The sequence below is a fragment of the Chenopodium album genome, chromosome 20, assembly GCF_948465745.1.
Source record: "Chenopodium album chromosome 20, dcCheAlbu1.1, whole genome shotgun sequence".
NCBI classification, from domain to species: Eukaryota; Viridiplantae; Streptophyta; class Magnoliopsida; order Caryophyllales; family Amaranthaceae; genus Chenopodium; species Chenopodium album.
In genome coordinates this window covers 15,873,815-15,894,627 of record NC_137853.1, presented here as the reverse complement: position 1 = coordinate 15,894,627, position 20,813 = coordinate 15,873,815, and the positions used below count along the sequence as shown (strand labels likewise).

At 33.3% G+C, this 20,813-nt stretch overlaps 1 protein-coding gene across 2 annotated transcripts; it reads right to left on the bottom strand.

Moving 5' to 3' along the window:
* Positions 1-1,752: 1,752 nt before the first annotated feature.
* LOC145598301 (vacuolar lysine transporter YPQ1-like) lies at positions 1,753-19,791 on the bottom strand. 2 transcript variants are annotated; one of them, XR_014103530.1, is made up of 14 exons: positions 19,473-19,791; positions 16,607-16,649; positions 13,876-13,902; positions 13,696-13,788; positions 13,052-13,245; positions 11,982-12,153; positions 11,798-11,896; positions 11,044-11,157; positions 6,639-6,659; positions 6,487-6,545; positions 4,617-4,707; positions 4,149-4,254; positions 2,929-3,129; positions 1,753-2,102 (listed from the first exon to the last, which is right to left on the bottom strand). XR_014103530.1 is itself a non-coding variant. In XM_081654639.1 (13 exons), the coding sequence occupies exons 1-12, from the start codon at positions 19,685-19,687 to the stop codon at positions 4,165-4,167; spliced, it is 1,218 nt and encodes a 405-aa protein (XP_081510765.1). In that variant the 5' UTR covers positions 19,688-19,791; the 3' UTR covers positions 1,753-2,102; positions 4,149-4,164. The 2 variants fall into 2 exon arrangements, 1 of the variants encoding a protein (XP_081510765.1); XM_081654639.1 differs by lacking the exon at positions 2,929-3,129.
* Positions 19,792-20,813: the final 1,022 nt, after the last annotated feature.

The following is a 20,813-nucleotide window of genomic DNA, read 5'->3' as shown; positions in this document are numbered from 1 at the left end:
TTTGGTGGGGACAAAAGCAAGGTGAGCGTTAAATCCATTGGTTGGCTTGGAAAAAGCTTTGTGAGCCAAAAGCTGCGGGGGGTCTTGGGTTTCGTGACTTTAAATTGTTTAATGCGACTCTCTTGGCGAAACAGGCTTGGAGACTCATGCAATTTCCGGAGAGTCTTGTGGCTCGTGTTCTTAAGGCTAGATATTTTGTGAACGGAGGGTATTTAGATGCGGAACTTGGGAACAATCCAAGCTATTCTTGGCGCGGCATTTGGGGTGTTAAATGGGTTATTAACCGTGGAGTTAGATGGAGGGTGGGTGATGGGCTGAATATCTCTGTTTGGCATAGCCCTTGGATTCCAGGTACTCAAACAAGAAAAGTTATTTCACCTAGGGGTAGTGCTCCGGAAGATTTAAGGGTATGTGATTTGATTCACCTCCCTACAGCTAGGTGGAATGTAAGCCGTATTAATGAACTCTTTCTCCCTTTCGAGGGAGAGCGAATTTTAAGCATTCCTATTAGCTTTCGCCTCCCGGAAGATTCGTGGTGCTGGGATCTTGAGAAGAACGGTGAATACTCAGTTCGGTCAGCATACCGAGCTATTTTTGGGGATTCTGAGGATAGTTCGCTGTCATCGTCTTCACATACCTCTAATGTGTGGAAAAAGGTATGGCATGCTGCCACTCATCCCCGAATTAAACTGTTTTTTTGGCGTGCTTGTTGTGGTGCGCTTCCTACAGCTAAGGGACTGCATAGAAGAGTGCAGAGTATTTCACCTACATGTTCTTTGTGTGGAGTCGAGGAGGAATCGGAGCTACATTGCTTAAGGGATTGTGTGCTTGCCCATTTAATCTGGGATGCTAGTGGATTTGAAATGGAGCTGCAGGGACCTTATAATTCATTTGGGGATATGGCTTTGTCCTGTTTAGATCGCTTACTAAGTAAAGATCATGGCAGATTTATGACCATTTTTTGGTCTATTTGGAATGCACGAAACAAATGGCTGTTCAAAAGGGAGCAATGTGACCCGTGTAGTGTAATTAAATATATTGATAAGCTGATGTGCGAGCTGTAGGGGGAAGAGAATGCTCCAGTGGTGGGTGGGAGGAGTGCTAGACAACGCTGGCAGCCCCCTAATGGAGAATGCGTGAAGCTGAACGTTGATGCTGGTGTTCTTGAGGGTCTGGGATCTTCTGTTGGGGCTGTTGTGAGAAACAGTGATGGGGTGGCGTTGTTGGCAGGGTCGTGGGGTTTAGAGGAGAGGTGGCAGCCTGAAATTGCTGAAGCTATGGCCATGTTACTTGGTCTAAGAACAGCAGCAGAGTATGGGTTTCGTGAAGTAATTGTGGAAAGTGATAGCCTTGGTCTTGTCAATGCAATGAAGTCACAGGAAAGGGGAAGTAGCTCTCTTCATAACATTTTTGATGATATTTATCATGTTTGTAGGTCTTTTGTTAGTGTGTCTTTTTCGTTTACGCGTAGAGAAGGTAATAAGGTCGCCCATGAATTAGCTCATATGAGTCCGTGGTGTGTAGGAAGGCGTATTTGGGAGTCGGAGTTTCCTGATTTCATTGTATCCCTTCTGAATTCTGATATTGCTATGAATGAATGATATGCTCTCTTTGGAGCCTTGTTTCAAAAAAAAAAAAAAAAAAAAAAAAGAAATATACAAATCATTTTTGTTCCATGCCACGTAAACAAAGTTCACATTACTCTTACTGATGATGAGATCTTATAAGTTATGTCAAACAAGTCAAGATGGATTGAACTGTCAATAAACATTTGTAGGAAAATTATGTTGCAAAAGGATAATTGAATCCCATGGCAACAAAGATGGAAGCATATTACGGATCTGTTTACAATGTTCTAAAATTAGACAATTTCGAAAATATAATTGCTGTTTTCAGCTGTCAAAGGAATATCAACAAGAAAGAAAATAAACAAAATTGGAGTTTTGTCCAGGACAGACCACAAACACTGAAAAATCGTAGTTACAAAAATATCATGGTAAGCAATTTGTGATGAGGTTACGCTGAAGCCAAGCAGCATCCACAGCACTGTCAGTTTAAAATCAATGTGATTCAATGTCGTGATTTCAGATGCTTGAAATTCCCTGTTATGTTGTGACATCAAAGATTAGTGCAGTTATGCTTGAAATATAGTCATTAATAAAAGAAAAATGTAAGGTATAGAGGTGATCATGCAAAAATTAACTTTGAGACATAAAAGCTCAACAAGATTCCAACTGGTAACATAATATAAAAGGCTGAACCATATTTATGGAGAAACTAGAGCTGTAACAAGTAACAACTCCAATAAGTTAGAGAAAAGAAGAGCATAGCAATGGGACGAGCTCATAAAAGACCATTGCACCAAATAAAGCAACCTTGGTAAGCAACATTTACCCTAGATCAATCAAACAGGAACCATTTTCGTGAACCACAAGGGGAAATTTCAAAGATGGGTTACATTTATTCCCATATTACCTTATCTATCGAACATCAGTTATCAAAATTTATAGTGATCTCTGTAAAAGTCTTGAAGTTTACTATCCACGCCACCAGAAGCACTTCCTTCTAGAAACTAAGATTTGATAAAGAATGAAAAGGCTTGGTTGGACAGGATTAATTGCTCTGAGCATGTGGTACTATAGATGACATTAAGAGGATATGGCACATACTATGTACTGCAGTCCCACGGCTCTGTGTTCACAAATGGTTAAATGAACCTCATGGTGCATCATTTTTGTTCATTTTTGTGTTTACGAACAAATTTTTTTTTACAAAAAAAAATAATAATCTACCTAAACTAAAGTGTTTGGTTAGGATTGCTTTGGGGCAAAAAGGAAGGTTGAGTAACTAATAGATATTTACTAATATAAGTAGCTAAATGATGTACAAAAACTACCTTATGAAAAATTAAATGTTGTAATATTGTACCTTTTGCCTAGTTCTGGAAGTTTGACTAGTTTCCAGCGTTGACTTTTATTTTCCTTTATATTTTTACTTCCTTTTTCTCTCCAATTTCATCCAATGTTAGGGAGTTGATGATTACTACGAGTAATTGATGGGCGCTAAGTCGCCACCTTCTATTCTAACTCTTCCCCTTCAAATAAATTGGCAACTCCCTCTCCTTAGTCCCTGCAAAATATTCACTTAACATTCACTTAGCTTCTTTCTCTCTCCTCCTCTCAGATTAATTACATGCTAAAAAACAAAACATCGTCTACGACAGACAACAACATCAAAACCTTGAAGAAGTTGCATTTCTTATCTCACTTGTAACAAATGAGCAATATTCTCAAAAGAATTTGCAAAACAATTAATTTAAAGTAAAATCCAGAGTCCAATTCGCCGATTTGGGTTTTTTTGGGGGGGGGGGATTTGAAGTATTGAACAAGCTATTTTTTTTATGGTTTGGTCTTCTTCAAGAAGAGGAGAGAGAGGAGAGAGAGAATTGGGTTTTGGTGGGTAATTTATGAAGGAATTGAGAAAAACATGAGGGGTTTGAGAAGAGAGAGAAAAAATTACGAGGAAGATAAAAAAAAAATTTGGATGCAATTGTGAAAATGGAGAGAAAAGGAGGGGAAAAAAAATAAAGCAAAAAATGAAAAGTCAATGCTGGCAAATAGTCAAACTCCCGCAATCCGGCAAAAGGTACCTTTTTACAGCATTTTATGCTTTATAAGGTAATTAATTACCACGTTTATTATCTATGGTAATTTTTCACAGAAATCAATATTTATAAGATAGTACCCACAAAATTATATATCAAAAATGATATTAAAGAATTATGCCTCTTTGAAAATCCATACTTCAAAAATGATATTAAGATGATAACTGATATTTTGGCGCCGAGTAATCAATTATTCTCATAAATATATTTTAGATTTCGTGCTAATTTGTATTTCACGAAATTATACTAGTATCAAGATAAGACTAAATAAGACCAAAAGTGGGAAAATGTGATAAAACTGTAAAGAAGCTAAATCCCAATTTCCCCTATAAAAAAAAAAAATAAATAAATAAGTGTAACTAGAATCCACAAGATCGGCATATACATTCAACGAATATGTTCAAAATGCCGAGGTCAAAACTCAAAATGATCTAGCATGACATTGATACTAAATGAAGGCATGAGAAAATAAGGAAAGAACTACCTGAGAAAGTAAAGTGCTAACTTAATGTAGAATGTGTCTCTGTGGTTTGCTTGGTCCCACGATGATATGATCGCTGACATAGAAAATATACGAACTGAAGTAGTATCTAATCAAAGAGATTAAGGACCCAACAATGCCTTGTAATTCAGGACACAAATACAACCACATTAAACATAAGCAGATAAGTATTATATATGCCATACATTCTTCCTTCCATTTTAAATTTTGACTTAGGCCAACTGCCCAGAACCCAAGCACATAAATGTAAACATTTACCAAATTGAAAACAAATGTAGATATGTGAAATTATTGATTTTGTACAAGATAGGAAGGAGTGAATCTGCAAAAATATTTTGAATGTCTTAAGGGTTTTTTTTTTTTTTTAAATAAATATATTGATCTTCTAGATTTTCTACTGAATATAGTAACTCTATGCAAGGAAACACCACATATGGTAAGTAAGGATACAAATGTGTCAAGAAGTGCACAGCCTCCTGCATCAACCAGCCATGGAAGGTTTGGGAAAATCTTTGACCAATCCAAGCTATTAACTAGTATGCTGCATGATAAACATTAAACATCAGCTAGAGTCTATGAGTTGGTAACAATAGAGAAAATAAATAATTCCCCTCTAGAGCTACGAAAATAAGTAGAAAAACTGACAAAATACTATACAATCTTTTATATATATATATATATATATATATATATATATATATATATATATATATATATATATATGGTCCCAAAAGTATGCATTTCTTTGCTGTCTGTGAATAAAAGATTCACAGAGGAATTCACCTTATATTGATCAATCAAATCCTTGCACTTAGAACCAAACATTAACAGGAATTTTCTGGAAAAAAAATGCACTTGTGCCTTCAGCTGATGTCATATATTATGTTGAAAAGGTATCCAGCAGCATTAGGGTAGTAGGAAGCCTAATACTTCCTCCATTTTTTTAGTTGCCACACTATTACTTTTACGGTATCCTAGACAATTTTTTAAGAGAGAGTTAGAGAGAAAAAAATAAGAGGGACCCATGTGGGTAGGAAAGAGAGATAGAGAGAAAAGAATGTCAAAGATGGAAAGTGTTGCAACTAATTAACAATTTCCAAGATAGGACAGTGTAGCAACTAAAAAGAAACAGAGGAAGTAGAATTATTAGTTTTCAATCACAAGACCTAATAAGAAGCAACACTGTCACTATGTACATTGACCCGATGTTAAAGGATTCTTAAAAGGGCTTTATCCGTGTCTTCATCCTTTGACCATGAAAAGGTTATTAGCTTATAATTTCTGCTTAATGCAGACGATTTATAATGGTTAGTGTACAGAAGAAATTTGTTTCCCATATAACATAATTTATGCTTTTTTGTTAAATGATGTTATTTTACAAACTGGTAAAAGATTTCAGCCTTGCTAGCTCAGGAGCTGGAATGTCCAAAGCAGAATGAGCATAGCTGGTGGCTGCTCCCATATCATGTTCATAGTATGTGAGCATTCCAATATCTACAACTCTATTTCAAACGAGATTTTTTCCATTAGTACTTAAAATTGTAACATGCTTTAAGAAGTACAACATAAAAAAAAAAAAAATTGAGTCACTTGCTAATGGTGAAGGAAAAATTACAGCCACCCCCCTCCTCTTCATGACCATAATAGAATTTCAAAAAAAAAAAAAAAAAAAAAAAAGGGTATAGATGATTAGGTTGAGCATTTTAGTAAATTATAATCATAGGCAGCAAATTAGTGATTAGGAAAGATGAAGGGTTAAGCAGAAGTTGAGAGAGATAACTAGAAATGTTACATGACTTAGCAACTAAATTTCTACAAGTAGCCAAATTTGTCAACAATCTTTTATCCATCCCTCTTTTACTCAAACCATCAAATTACATAGCCAACCTATGTTCCATACGATCCTACCAAAAATAATAGGTAAACATTGAGAAAAGTTGGAGTAAACTACTCCACTTTCTTTTGTTTGTCTCATTTGAAATCTTGAGACATTCTAATGGAAATGGAATCTAGTAATTTAATGGTTTTTTTTATATAATTCAGAACATAGTTATGTGAGATCTTGTTGGATTTCGCTGGAATTTTAGATTTTAAATATGCAATTTTTTTATTTTTTTTGGTAATGTGTAGCTAGAGACATTTTAATTACAAAGTTGCATTGAAAACTGTGTAGATACCAAATGGGACAAACATATAAAAATAGAGGGAGTAGATCATCAGGTCTCTAAATAACTTGGTAGGAACTAATAAAAGGAAGGAAAAAAATTCTTTTAATAATTTAACAATGAACAAATAAAAACTCAGAATTTATCAGAAATACCTGGCCACATAAGTTGTATTTCCTAACAATGCGAACATGAACATCAGTGGATTGAGCCCCTGTATCCAACAAAGTACTCAAATGGCTCAACATTGGTTATCAGTTTGTCCAGACCTGAATTAATACAAGTAAACTCTGCACAGTGTACTTACCTCAACATGGCCCCTTTTAAACTGTAAAATTGAAAATAATATCAGTATGTGATTATTAGTAAAAATTCACAAGTTGCAAATTTTGAAGATGAAGATAACTTGATTGGTGCAAAAGGATTAAAACATACAATGAAAATGTAATTGTATCTTTATTACAAGGTGTACATAGATTAATGACTTTTGACATTCTAAATTTGGGCCCCAAATATATACAAACAAAAGAAGCTGGTTTTGGGAATGAGGAGCAGTAGCCTTGTTATACAAATTCTTATTCTAGCGGTCATCGCACAAAGAGCAGCAAAGGAGGAAAATTTCCACTTCAGTGCCTAAGATTTGACATAATTTCACTTTGGTCCCCCGTGGTTTCACTAATTCAACTTTGGTGCTCTGAGCTTTTAAACTTTGTTTCATTATGATCCCCGTCATTTGGTTAATCAAACAAGAATGTAATTTGTTTAGTCTTATTTCACTCAAAAAATCAAAGTAAAAAAAATTATTGCACAATGCACTTTGCTCCTAAAAAATCTTATATTAGTGTTCAACATTATAGCACACGATTAACTCTGTTATATATATATATATATATATATATATATATATATATATATAGAGAGAGAGAGAGAGAGAGAGAGAGGAAGGCTCATGTAAGAACCCTCCTCTATATAAGAACCCAATCTTATATAAGAACCAATCTCAGCCCTTTATTAGTTTTGATCTAACCATCTAAAATGATCCTTTAGTAATGGCATTTCTGTAATTTTGAAAATTTCGTATTTAGAACATAGAAAAAAAAAATTTAGAACATAGAAAAAAAAAATTTAGAACATAAGTAGAAAAAGTTTAGAACATAAGCAGAAAATTTTAGAACATAAGAAAAATAATTTGAAAGATAGCAAAAATTTAGAACATAAACAACCAAAAAAGTTAGAACATAAGAAAAAATAATTTAGAACATAAGTTGAAAAAAATAATCGTAGCACATAATCTGAAAAAAATAATTTAGAACATAGAAAATATTTAGAACACAAGCTGAAAAAATAATTTAGAACATAGGAACAAATTTAGAACATAATCTAAAAACAATTTAGAACATTAAAAATAATTTGGAACATAAGTAGAAAAATTTTAGAATATAGGAAAAACTTTAGAACATAAGCTGAAAAAATAATTTAGAACATAGAAAAAAAATTTAGAACATAAGCTGAAAAAAATAATTTAGAACATAGGAACAAATTTAAAACATAATCTAAAAAACAATTTAGAACATTGGAAAAATTTTGGAACAATAAGTAATAAAATTTTTCGAATATAGGAAAAACTTTAGAACATAAGTTGAAAAAAATTTAGAACATAGGAAAAAATTTAGAACATAATTAGGGTTCTTACATAAGAAAGGGTTCTTATATTAGGTGGGGTTCTTACCGGATCCCTCCCCTATATATATATATATATATATATATATATATATATATATATATATATATATATATATATATATATATATAAACCCTAAACTCTTCAAGCCTCCTCAAGTAAATTTCTTACTCATATATTTATTCTATTTCAACGCGAACTTTTCTCTAGTAAACAAATTTAACATAACTTATTTTTTCCTTTATAGAATAATAATCTTTTGATACTATAATTTCTCCTATTAAAAACTGAGTAATCTATACAAGGAGAAAATTAGACAATGAAAAATTGTTTAAATAAAGAGTAATCCATCATCACTGTCAAAATTAATATTAACATACACATAATTTTTTAAAAATAAAAAATTTATAATGAGATTGACAATTGACAAATGACAAATTTTTTTCTTATAATGAAATAAGAATTAAGAAGTTGATTTAGTTACAAAAATGATCATTAATACATATTTAAATATTTTAGGGCACCAAATAAAAGAAAAGTATAAAACTTAGGACAGCGAAGTAAAATTACCAAACTATAGGACGCCATACTGAAACAAAGTTTATAAGCTCAAAAACTAAAGTTGAATTATTGAAACCACGGGACACCAAAGTGGAATTATGTCAAACATCAGGGAACCAAAGTGGAAATTTTCCTCTATAGAATTACAAGTTAAAAGCTTCTCTCAACATCTGCACATATTCATGGTACTGATTCCAGTTTAAGGGATTATCTAAACATATATGCAGTTTATTTACCATCCATGTGGTTCAATACTGTCTACTGTATAGAAGGGGGAGGGTTGGGCAGAAGAGTGGATGTAGATCCCTACACTGTATCCTGTTTTAGTTCCTTCTATAGGCCTCCCTTTCTCAAAACAAAGTATGGTATAAACATCAGAAATTCAGAATTCAGATGACAATGATGCTTTGGCGATAGTGTTATATGCAAAAAATTCTTGAAGAAAGCTAAGGCATACGACAAAGACTTTACTCTTAGCAATTTATTAGTTTATCACTGATGTGCACTCCCCAAACTCCAAGCACATAGCATCATTGTACAGCAGACCTCTCATTGAAAGTACATTAAAGTAAAGGATGCAGGATTAGTGTAAGAAACCAAAATACCCAGTCCTGCATTAATCCAAAAATAGGAGCAGCAAACGGCAAGAGAGTAAATATACTTAATCCTGGCACAAGTGGAATATCATCTATTGAGATATTACAAGACGAGTATAATACTTGCTAGCTATGAGGAAAAACACTTAGTATGCCTAGTTGTACAGGTACCACGCACTAAGATTAAAAGATGAACATCTCCAAATCTCCACAGAATAGCACATCAGAGTCCATAATGCAGAGGGCAGACGTAAGAAGCTTGAATGCATACATAGCAAGTTAGCAACTATTTACTATTTGGAATATGTAAAAACAAGAGATATCACTTGACAATGTGGCATCTACTTGTAGACTTAAAGATTGTTCTGGTTGATAATTGGCATAAGGATTTAGGCTCTAAGAAGATGGACCTTGCTTACAGGCTATCTAATGTTGAAGGACATCTCCTTGGTAGGTAAGCATAAGTTGGTTCCAATACTAAAATTCCTTTTGTATAGAATTATTAAACAGTGGTATGGCCTTAAAACGTGTGGCTTCCATGCTTGACTGATAATAAATAATGCTTCTAACACGAGTCTGTACTTCTGTTCATTGTTTACCACATCTCTTCCTTCAGTAGTCAAGTATTAGATCGACCAGGGACACAGGAAGACACTAAACTCTAAGAAGAGTCTTAGGCAAGGAAACCTTTCTCAATCCATAACATAATTGCTGACATTAAAGTATTTCTTGTTGAAATAGTATATCTTTGTTTTCTAGAAGCTGCAATGTCAAAAAAGTCTTTATACTTATTTAATTTTAAGAATTGTTCTGTGGATAATTTAACAGAAGGGTAAGGTTGTTAAGAATCCTTACGACAAACAGGCAAAAATAGATACCAAGACAATTCTTTTTTCCTGCTGCTAACTTTTATAGAACTCTAAATGTCCAAAGAGGGGGGAGGCTTTTCTTGGACAGCATATAAGATAAACTTAGAAGCAGCAGCAAATTACAACATCTGAATGAAAAATGAAGGTATCTCACGCCTCATATGTGTACACACAGTATTTTGTAAAAATGAAGAAATAGGTAGCAATAGTTTAAGCATTGTGAGCTAGTCATATGTCTTTAGCATAGACATTCTAAGATATGGTATGTGGATTACTGCCAAGCTTATAATCAGATATTCAGATCACCTTTAATATTGCTTATTTTGGGATTGAGAAGGATGAGCAGAAGATCTTGTAGTCAGCTGATTTCTTGCTATCCATATGTTATTTTTTTTTTAGATGGAAAGAAACAAGAAATCTTCTTCACATATTAGTTTGTTGATCAAATTTTTATATGGAGAACAGGAAGTTGTTTCGTAATCCATTATCTAGGCATTTGGATGTTCATCATCACTTCTTATGGATATTCATAATCTGATATGTAGCATGGTCGATGTGCACTTTTGTTCAACCAAGTTTAATGAAGAGAAGTAAAATATAGGACTGTGATTCACTCCTACTGTTTAGCATGTACTTCCTACGTTTGTTAATACTTGCAACACTTCCCTAAATGAAAATGTCACAAAATTTTAAACACACTATAATTGAAATTTTTTTTGGAAAAAGTTACACTATTACCCTTTTTCAAAGCCCTAACCCACTCAATAATACTCCTAACTATCACTCAGCGCCATTTAAAGTGTGTTAAGTCATGTAAAGCCCACTTTTTATAAAAAGCCCACTTTTTATAAAAACCATGAAAAAGTCTGTTGCAACGATAAAAAAAAAAAAAAAAAAAAAAAAAAAAAAAAAAAACAGAGGATGTACTTAAATATTGTTAGCAAGGAGTTTTTCTTATATTCATAAACTTAAAAACCATGCAAAACTTCAGTGAGTAAATCTTACATTTAGGCAAATTTGCGGAAGCCGTCCACCCATATAAATAACTGCCATAGCCCAACCCATGTATGTGCCTATTCCCTCACCAACACCTGATGTGATGTTCTGCTGACCATTGACCTGAAATTTCATTAGCATTCAAGTCAGTCACACTGAAGTTGTCCCTCCATCACACTCAAAACTGTTACAGAAATTCCAATTTCCTATAATAAGTTCTGATTTGGGGAATTCACGAAAGTAGCGTATTAATCGTTTTCAATATTCCATGAGTTGACTCTGCAAAATCAAAGCTATTTCCAGTCATTTATCCTAGTATTTTTCAAGATAAGAAAACTTCAGCAGGACCAAATGTGTTATTGATTATAGCTTTCCTCTCTTTTCAGAATTCTTTTATTGCTCTCTACTACCACAAATCACATTAGCTTCTAGAACCAAGAATGTAGATGCAATTCATGCAAAAGCTAACAAAAAATACAAAGTTCTTCTCCATATCTCAGTGAGACTAGCTCAATTTATAAGCCAACCCTTGCTTTTTGATGCCTGTTGTGTATTAGCTTTGAAATGCGTAACTCCAAAATTGATATAGCTGCCTATAGCAGCAAGAGAAAGTAAGACATATAAAGGCCAGCAGATAAACTAAAGGATCACTGATGAACACATAATTGTACTGGAGATGTAGAATCTATCACCGAAAGTCCACTCCACACCAAAAACAAATTATAAAATTCAGTAACATACAAATAGAAGTATGCTATATTACCTGCAAAAGCTTTCTGTTTGGTAGTTCAGCAGCCAAACTCAGCCTTGAGTCTCTACGGGAAAAATTCAGGGTTCCAACGATGAAAATTATAGCAGGCACCTGAGTGGAAAATTAAATGACATGCAGCCCAACAAAATCATGAGTAGTTCTTAACAGAAAACAAGGTTGCAGGATTGAAGCTTACTATACACAAAAGGTTTTTTGGTTTTGACGGATGCATCGGCCTAGCTGGCAAGGATCCACCAAGCAAAGGCTCTTCAATAGGATCCTCGACATCCACTGTGGAAGAGGGTCTCCATGGTGCAGCAAAAGACCTCCTTGTTGGAGTATGGCTTGTCGACAAAGATCTTGCTGACCTAAATAGATAAAATTGAACCATTTAGAACATTTAAACTTCAAAAAGTGCATTTGGTGGCACCAACTTTTCCAACTATACCACGGTTACACATAATATCTATTTCCAGAATAGAAGTACACAACTGCTATGTTTGTAAATGGTTTTCATGATAATAAGTAACTGAAAACGAGCATCAACAGATATACTGATACAAACAACAAAAGATGAACAATTATAACTTGAAATCTTCCATAACATATATCATAATGGAAAGGCAAGCGACATTTTCAGTATAAATTGTCACGACTAACACATTTAATAACTCAAAATTACAAGAGAAATAGAAGGGAGATTAAAAAAAAAAAAAGTGTACAAGCCTAAACAAATACCGAAACCCATGGCATATGAAGGCTACAAGTTGATTTGCCAAACAGCAACAAAAACAAAGTTAGCAACTGTGACTTAGTTAAAACCATACATATGAAGGCCAGAAGTTAGTTCCCTAGTGTATCTACTAAATGTTGTCAACATATTTATCGAGATATAGGTAGGTATATTCACCAAACAGCAAGGTCAGAACTTTGAATGAGACATTTGACTAGCACAAAGATAAGATAACTATAAAATGCTGATATCCAAACTGCAAACATCAAGGATATATACAGAGAATAATGTGGTGGAAAAAAAAAAAACAAGAAAACCCTTTCTCTAGGTTAAAAAAAATAAATAAATAAAATAAAAATAAAATTAAAAAAAAACACCTAGTCCTATCTTCAACAAATGAAATACAACTTATGACACATGCTCAAGACTAGCAAGGTACTGAGATTTTGGAATTTGGAAGGTCAAAATTTTAGATTAGGCTAAAAGAATAATAAAGCATAGAAACACCTTCAAAAAGTAGACAAACAGATTACGTGTAAAAGGAATCTTGTCCTGCAGAATGACTACGTGGAATGCCAGGAAGTGGAATAGGTGAACTCATTGTAGCACCACTCTGATTTGCACTGGATATTGGTGTGTTGCCATAATTTCCATTTTGTTTCTCAACACCACCGTTTCGATGTACATTATACTCTCCTTCCACTTCTACCTGATGAGGCATCACATCCTGCACATCAGTAAAAAAAAAAAAATAAGTCATTGTTCATTTATGTAATCTTATATAAACCTGGCCCTTATCTAAACCTAACTACTTTTAGGGACGCTGGGAGTTTTTACAAAGATGAGTTGAAGTAACAAAAAGACAAACTTAGTCTGTAGTAGTAATTTAAAAGGTTATAACAACATAGTAGTGGTGATGTTAGCTAAGTAAAGTGATCACTAAGCAATGTTGTTTGATCCAACAAATCCTCTATCAACTCTCAACTTGAACGCTGTATCAAGAAGAATCATTAGATTACAAAGACACATAAAATTTCCCAAAAGACAAACTTCTCTAGCACATATCATGTTTAACATAGTTGTATACCCTCTCAACAATCTGTAAAGTTCACAAACCCAGAGATATTTCTTGATTAGTACAAACATAAGCAAATACACAGGATGCAAAAGTACAAACCTTGTTGCGTTGTCTTTTACTTTTTAATCGATGATAGATGTGACCATAATATACAGACTGCAATGTAAGAGTCAAGGTAGTCACGGTGTACAGCTGCAAAAAAAAAAAAATATTGCTGGGTGAAGTCAACAGAACAAAGCAGAAAGACATAAATTACTCCATATATAAACACTTTCTTACCAAGGCCATATAAAATTGTGTAGGAAGCTGCACAAAGACAAGTGAACTATCAGTCAACTAAGATTTATTCAACAAGATCAGGAACTTAAATTCAAGAAGCATAAAACATTAGAACAATTAAACAGCAAGCAGTGATATCTGAATTGGACCAATGGATTATGAATGAAAGTTATTCTCAAACCTCCCAACAACTCAAGCTCAAATTCTCTAAACCCTTTCATCTACATAAGATAACCATTGGGAGGAGAAAGGATATAAAGTGTTTAATTACTACGCTACATTGGCCACATCTGAACAAGACTTTATTCACAATTGAGCTCAAATGAAGAAGGATAGGTGTCAAGGATAACAAAGTCCATGGAAAGGAAATTTTCTCATACTTAAACAGCTTGAATTTCAATTAACATCTAAAAATGGAAAGGTATGGTCTGATGAATTCCATATATCTGGACAGCTGACTTGACTACCTAAAGATGTTTTAGCTTGAAGCCTTGAACTTGTAGCTAAAATCCTATGTTTCATATTCCCAACTAAATGGATACTTTCTAACGAAATGAGATAGCCTAGCTTTGAGCTTTAAGCTGCTCAAGAGTATAAAGTTATAAACCCTTGAACTCAAGAAGCGTGGTGCAGGAGCATGTACCTTAGTCCATGGTGCATGAATTAATCCATGCTCATCTTTTATCAGAAATAATTTTGAAAGATATAGAGGATTGAAGGAAATGGTGGAGCATAGAATATTTATATCCTCTTTGCATAAATGTAAAAAAACCAATTCTCTACAATTTTCATTGAGAAAGAAAAAGGAGGAAACCAAGAGCTCTATTTCTGATGATGAAGTTTACAATATTTTCAAAAGGTTACTGACTTTCAGGATAAGAGGCACACTATCAGGGTTACTTTAATACCTTACAGTGTAAAAAGTCACCAGTCTCAAACACCTTTTTCACTTGGTCGGAACAAACAGTAATTCTTATTCAAACTACTAGGAATATATGGATTTGTCTGCATGAGTTTAGAAGGATATATTAGTGTATAGTTTCTGGCAGGAAAATACAGTCATTCTACACCTTAGGTGTTCGAAGATTTGGAATAAAACACATTAGCCAGACTTCATAGGACTTGCCACAAAAAAGTGTAGTAAGGGAAGCACTAGGTCTACAGTCAGTTCTGTGAAGCATTTCAAAGATAATGGTGATCAATATGGAAACTTCCTCTTCTTGATTTAAAAACTCTGACCAAGAAAAAAAAAAATCAAGCTTTAATAGAAACTATCCAACAGGGAGTTTTCTCTGACATTCAAAATACAAGATCTGGATTTGATGAGTGATAAACCTAGGCTCTAAGGTCAACAAGTTGAATCTGCAACCAGTCAAGTCTCATATGCATATATTCAATGGCTTTAACTACAAAGTTTTCACAAGGTGTCTAGCTGGAAAAGCTCAGTGCAATGTGCATGTCCAACATCAAATTCTGTTTAGAATTCTAATGACCTAGAGTCCAGATGGCAAATACACACTACATATTGATTGGAGCAGTTAAATTATGGTTATCACTTATCACAGTTGACTGAACTTATTAAAGTCACTATAAAATGGTCTTAAGAGACTAAAACTGTCCGATTGGAAAGGAATTTGTGTCTTTGAAGACGTAGATGTGCAATGAGTTTGCATCGTCAAAAGAAGATTAAGATGCCATTGATAGGCCATCGTGAGGAGCAACCTTGGAGAATGGAATAAACAAAATAGCCTCCATTCTAATAACCATGAAAAATAAAAATAGATTCAAAACAGTATACTTTTCAGATTTTAAATCCTAGTATTCTTTTAGAGTTGTTAGTTGGTATTTACGACTTTACGTGTTTGTGCTGGTACCATACTACCATGTGCTTTGGTTTTGGCTTGCATTAGCAAAAGTCTAAAATTAAGGATTTGGAAAAAAAGTGTGTGTGTGTGTGTGTTGGGGGGGGGGGGGGATTTTAAGACAAAGACCTTCGAAAAAATTATTACAAGAAAGAAAATGGGGGGAGGGGGTAGTCAAGTCTTTGGATATAAGAAACACAAAATAACACTTGATTTCAGAATCACTTGATCTGAGTTGTAGTTCAGATTCAAGTTAGTACAACACCCACAATTGCACAAAGGTATAGACTACACAGCCATTTGATCCACATTATTTATAAAAATTGAATACAAGAACGTGAAAGGGAGAGAGATAGGAAGAGAATCAAGCAACTAAACAATAGTAAGGTACAGTGTTACCTAATTCGCGTACGGGTTTGCAATCACTACCTAAGTTGTTAAATAGGATTGCTGGTACAATGTGCCTTTTTCAGTCCAGGGGTTATTTTAGGGGGGGTGAATGGGGGGAAGAGCAAACTACGTAACACTGGCTAGGCTCAACCAAGAAAGGGATCAGATTATTGCAGCAAGGGAACAACCTTGTTTACTTGCCTCGAGGAGCATGAAGCAAATGCCTAAATATGGTCATGGCTAACAATGAACTGAGGTAGCTAGTTTTCCTTTTTTTTTTTTTTCTTTTACAGTTCAGTATGTAGAATTACAACTCGAGAGGCCAAAGATCAACAAGAAACAGATACATCCATTTGAAGTTCTTTGTGAGCAAAAATCATAGATGGGACTTTCAAATTTAATAAACAAATCTGCATAATGTATGCCAAAGGAGGAAATACAGAATAATTAGCAATGAAAATTGTAACAGAGAAACTTACAGTAGCTGGTTCTAGCAAGCAGCCAAACATGTTGAAAAAGTCCCTGCAATTATATAAAGGGTAACAAAAAGTAAGACTGAGTGCAGACGGATAAGTAAAACATATCCAGGTAAGACCAGAAGATATTATGATCCAGGGTTACAGAGATTATCAGTTTCCATAACTCCTACAATCACAAAAAAAAAAATAAACAAATAAAGCCACATCTCTTGGATAAAAGACCACTTAATAATTCCCTCAAAAAAAAAAAAAAAAAAAAAAAAAAAAAAAAAAAAAAAAAAGAGAGAGAGAGACCGCTTAATACTTCCCTAAAAAAAAAAAAAAGACCAATTAATACATTTAAATCTCATAATAAATACCTAGTTGATGTCTGATTTTAGAATGCACGTCACAAAATGATCTGAGTTACTACTAGACAATATTATTTGAAACTTCTTTCATCTTTGGTACTAACATATCCATACTCAAACTGAGAATTTTAAGCAACATCCAGACACTAACCCATTAAGCAAGTTGCGTTTACACCTTAGAGGCTTATACACACTAAGATAAGAGTCTATCTATACTTTGCTGATTTGCTGAACCTCTATGGAGTCACATATGATACAATCAATTTTACTAAAATAATTTCTAAGCTACAAATGAAAGTAGCCAATCTTGATTGTTGTGTTGAAAACAGTGAGCTTCAGATACCAGAGGACCATAGCTTTGATTCTCAGGTTCTTTCTCTCATTTGAGAAGATAAATACATATAAGGATTAAGGAAATTGATAAGGAATAAAAATGAGAGGTGGCTTAACTACTTAAGCAAGACATTGATTGAATACTCATTTAATTATCCAAATATCTTCCCACTTTTTTCATTTGTGTCCAATCCTCAGTGATCTTACTTCTTTGCTTTGGTCTACTTTTGCAAACAAAATTTCTCTTTTACCCTCGGTTACCCCACCACACAGGTACGTTCATTCTGGTTAATACTTACTCCGTTTCAAATTAGTTGATCACGTTTATCATTTATGACCACATCCATTGCTAATTTACAAGAAACATGATTATAATAAGGGATATTGTTACTCCCTCTTTCCATATTTTAGCACTTATCATGGGCATGTACTATTGTAGATAAGTAGTTATTTGGTTATCAATTATTATTAGATTAGAAAAATAGAGGAAAAAGGCAATAGTGCAATATTATTTCATATGAAAAACAAACGTAAAAGGAAATAATGGAATATTTTTTAATAGACATAAGAAGAGATAGTAAAATACTTCACATTTTCTCTTAAAAAAATAAATAAAAAATAAAAATAAATAAAAAAAAATAAAAAAAGTAAAAAAAAAAAACAAAAACAAAAAAAAAGATGTAATAGGAGGTAGGTGTGTATTTTATTTATAGAATGTGAGAAATAGAGGGGCCATATCTTTTCACAAACTTCACCTTAACCATCATTTGTAATTCATACATACAAAAGACATATTCATGCAGTGTATTGTTGGATTTTTCTCAATATGTAATTTTGGATTATAACTTTTATATAACTTATACAAATACATTATTTGATTTATTAATAGTCAAACTTATACGAATATACAGAATACTAGAAAAGCCTTTAGAGAACAGAGTTAGTTTTTTTAGAGCAGCTTTAGGTCACTTGTGGGCTTTTTGATGACTAAATCTAGTTGTTCACACAAAATAAAGGCCCCTTTCAATTTTAAGATTAAAAAAAAATATTTACTACGTAAGAAGAAAAAGTGAGCTAAATTAAAGCCATAAAAAGAATCCTAAATTTCCCTTCTTGATAGTACTGTCATTGCAATATCCAGAGGATTATTAACCTTCCTACTTAAGCTTATCAAAATTTTACCTTAAATGCTAGAGTGCTAGACAGTCTATATAAAATGATAAAAAGCTAAACACTAAAAATTTGAAACAGCTGCCATTAAACTTTCAAAAAGATGCTAGTGTTAGTCATAATTGTATCAGGGTACCACTAATCTTATCTTTAAAGTACACAACCCAGGTACTACATATGTATAAGACAAAACCTGATCTTTATTCCAGCATTGTGACAAAGCTTAGTGACTTTTACCACATGCAAATACATGAATTATGGGCTGGAAGAATAAAGCAATACCCAAACAATCTCAAAAAAGATAAAACACTTACTATTATTATCATCTAACAATGAAAGTACAAAGCTCCTACACTTGATTACCTAATTCGTAGTCAAGGCCGACTTACAATTATTGACTATAACAAGTTACTCTCTTCTTCCCTTAAAGATTTACCCCTTTTCCTTTTTGAGCCACCTTTAATTAAAAGATTGATCCAACTCAATTAGTCCCTACTAGGACTACCTCATAATTAAAAACAAAATCTACCTAAATTCCTAGTACAATGAAAAGTGTGATTGGGGCAAATTTTCCGCCGCATACAGAATAATTCCCCAGAAATTACATAATAAAAATGAAATTAAAAATTAAAAATTAAAAAAAAAAAAGTAAAAAAAATAAAAAAAAAACATTACTCACCCATTATTAAAATGTAGCAATACCCATTCAAAAAAAAAAAAAAAAAAAAAAAAAAAAAAAAAAACATTTAGCAATACCAAACAATAACAACAACGTCCCTTACAATAATTGACCATTAAGTTATGAAAATGATGCCAAAATTATAAATAAAAGCCACTTTCAAGTCTCAACCAACAGTAACTTATCAGATACATTCATATCAAATTACTCCAAACAGAGCAAAAATTAAGGCTCCGTTTATTTTAACGAAAAATACTAACCATTCACACATTATTCACAAGCATATGATAACAAATACAATTATGAAAAAGAGAAAGAAGGAGAAAGAGAATACCCAATAATCCAAGTAAGCAAGAAAGCGAAGGAAAGGCCTTCGGTAGATTTAGTCTTGAAATTAGTGATAATTTGAGGGATTTCGGCAACACCCCAACTAAGAACACTAGCCAAACCAAGGGATAAAGAGACGGCGTCACTGGTAGTGCATAAGCAATAGCCAAGGTAGTCGCGCGCCCATGCCGCGCAATGCGCAGGGCAGACTGCTTCCGCCATTGATACGCTGAATTTGGTACTGAAAGCGGTGACTATGAATGAGAATGATAATAATTAAACCTTGGGTAACGAATATTACGGAGTATCCGAGTATTTAGGTTGGGTTTTGTTATTTTGTTATTTATATAAATAAATGTTTTTTTTTTTTTATATTATATGGGTGAGAATATTCAGAACAAGAGGTTTGTTTTAGAGTGATTTGTATGAGGGATAATGACAATGTAGATTTTGGGAAGTGGGATTTGTTTGGATTAAGAATTGGTGGGTGTGTATGTTGCTTTGGCGCCTAGAATTTGGTAGAATCAATATCAGTGAGGTCTGAGGTAGCGCGGTTAGGTAAGGTGTAAATCCCTATATTGGGCGATATGGCCGTTTCGTAAACATTTTCCTTTTTCATTTGTTCTACTATAATATTGAAAAAGTTATCAATGTGTTTTTAATCCAGTTCAATGAATCAAAACAAGCATTAGAATTTGTTATATACACTCGAGTGTATCGTACATCCAAGTAACCTTTGCTCTTTATTTGATGATAAAATGTAAAAGAATCATCACAATGAAAACTAATACGCATTAGGGCATGTTCATATTTACTTAATTTCAGTTCAGTTCAGTTCAGTTCCAATCAGTTCAGTTCAGTTAAGCTCTTAATTTCCCTCTCACATAAAATATTCATTTCAGCTCAATTCAGTTCAGTTCAGTTCCAATCAGTTCAGTTCAGTTCAGTTCAGCTCCAATCAGTTCAGTTCAGTTCAGTTCAGCTCAGTTTAGTAAATATGAACAGGCCCTTAGTATACATTACACCCGAGTGTATATATAACAACCTCTCAGCAATCATAGACTTATGTATCGATCAAAGTATAGCACTAAAAAAGGCGGAAATATCTAATTTCCCTTTCGCAACATCATGTGCAGTGGCGGATCTTGAAACCTTTTCTTTCGAGGGCCTATTATATCTAAAATAAGTGTACGTCTAAAACAATAACAAGGTATTATAAGAATATAGCTAAATATAATAAATATTAATAGAGAAATAAAGAACGACATACCGAAGGCAAAACGTGTTCTATACTTTGAACTAAGTATTTATTGGCTAAGATAACGTCTTGTCACCTAAAATTATCAAT

Bases quoted from the DNA above. Each gene is read 5' to 3' on its own strand.
- LOC145598301 (XM_081654639.1), bottom strand. From the start codon at position 19,687: ATGGCGGAAGCAGTCTGCCCTGCGCATTGCGCGGCATGGGCGCGCGAC. The intron at 13,789-13,875 runs GTAAGAAAGTGT...TTTTTTTTGCAG, and splicing joins CACAATTTTATATGGCCTTG to CTGTACACCGTGACTACCTT. The intron at 4,708-6,486 runs GTATTTCTGATA...TTTATCATGCAG, and splicing joins AATACAACTTATGTGGCCAG to CATACTAGTTAATAGCTTGG.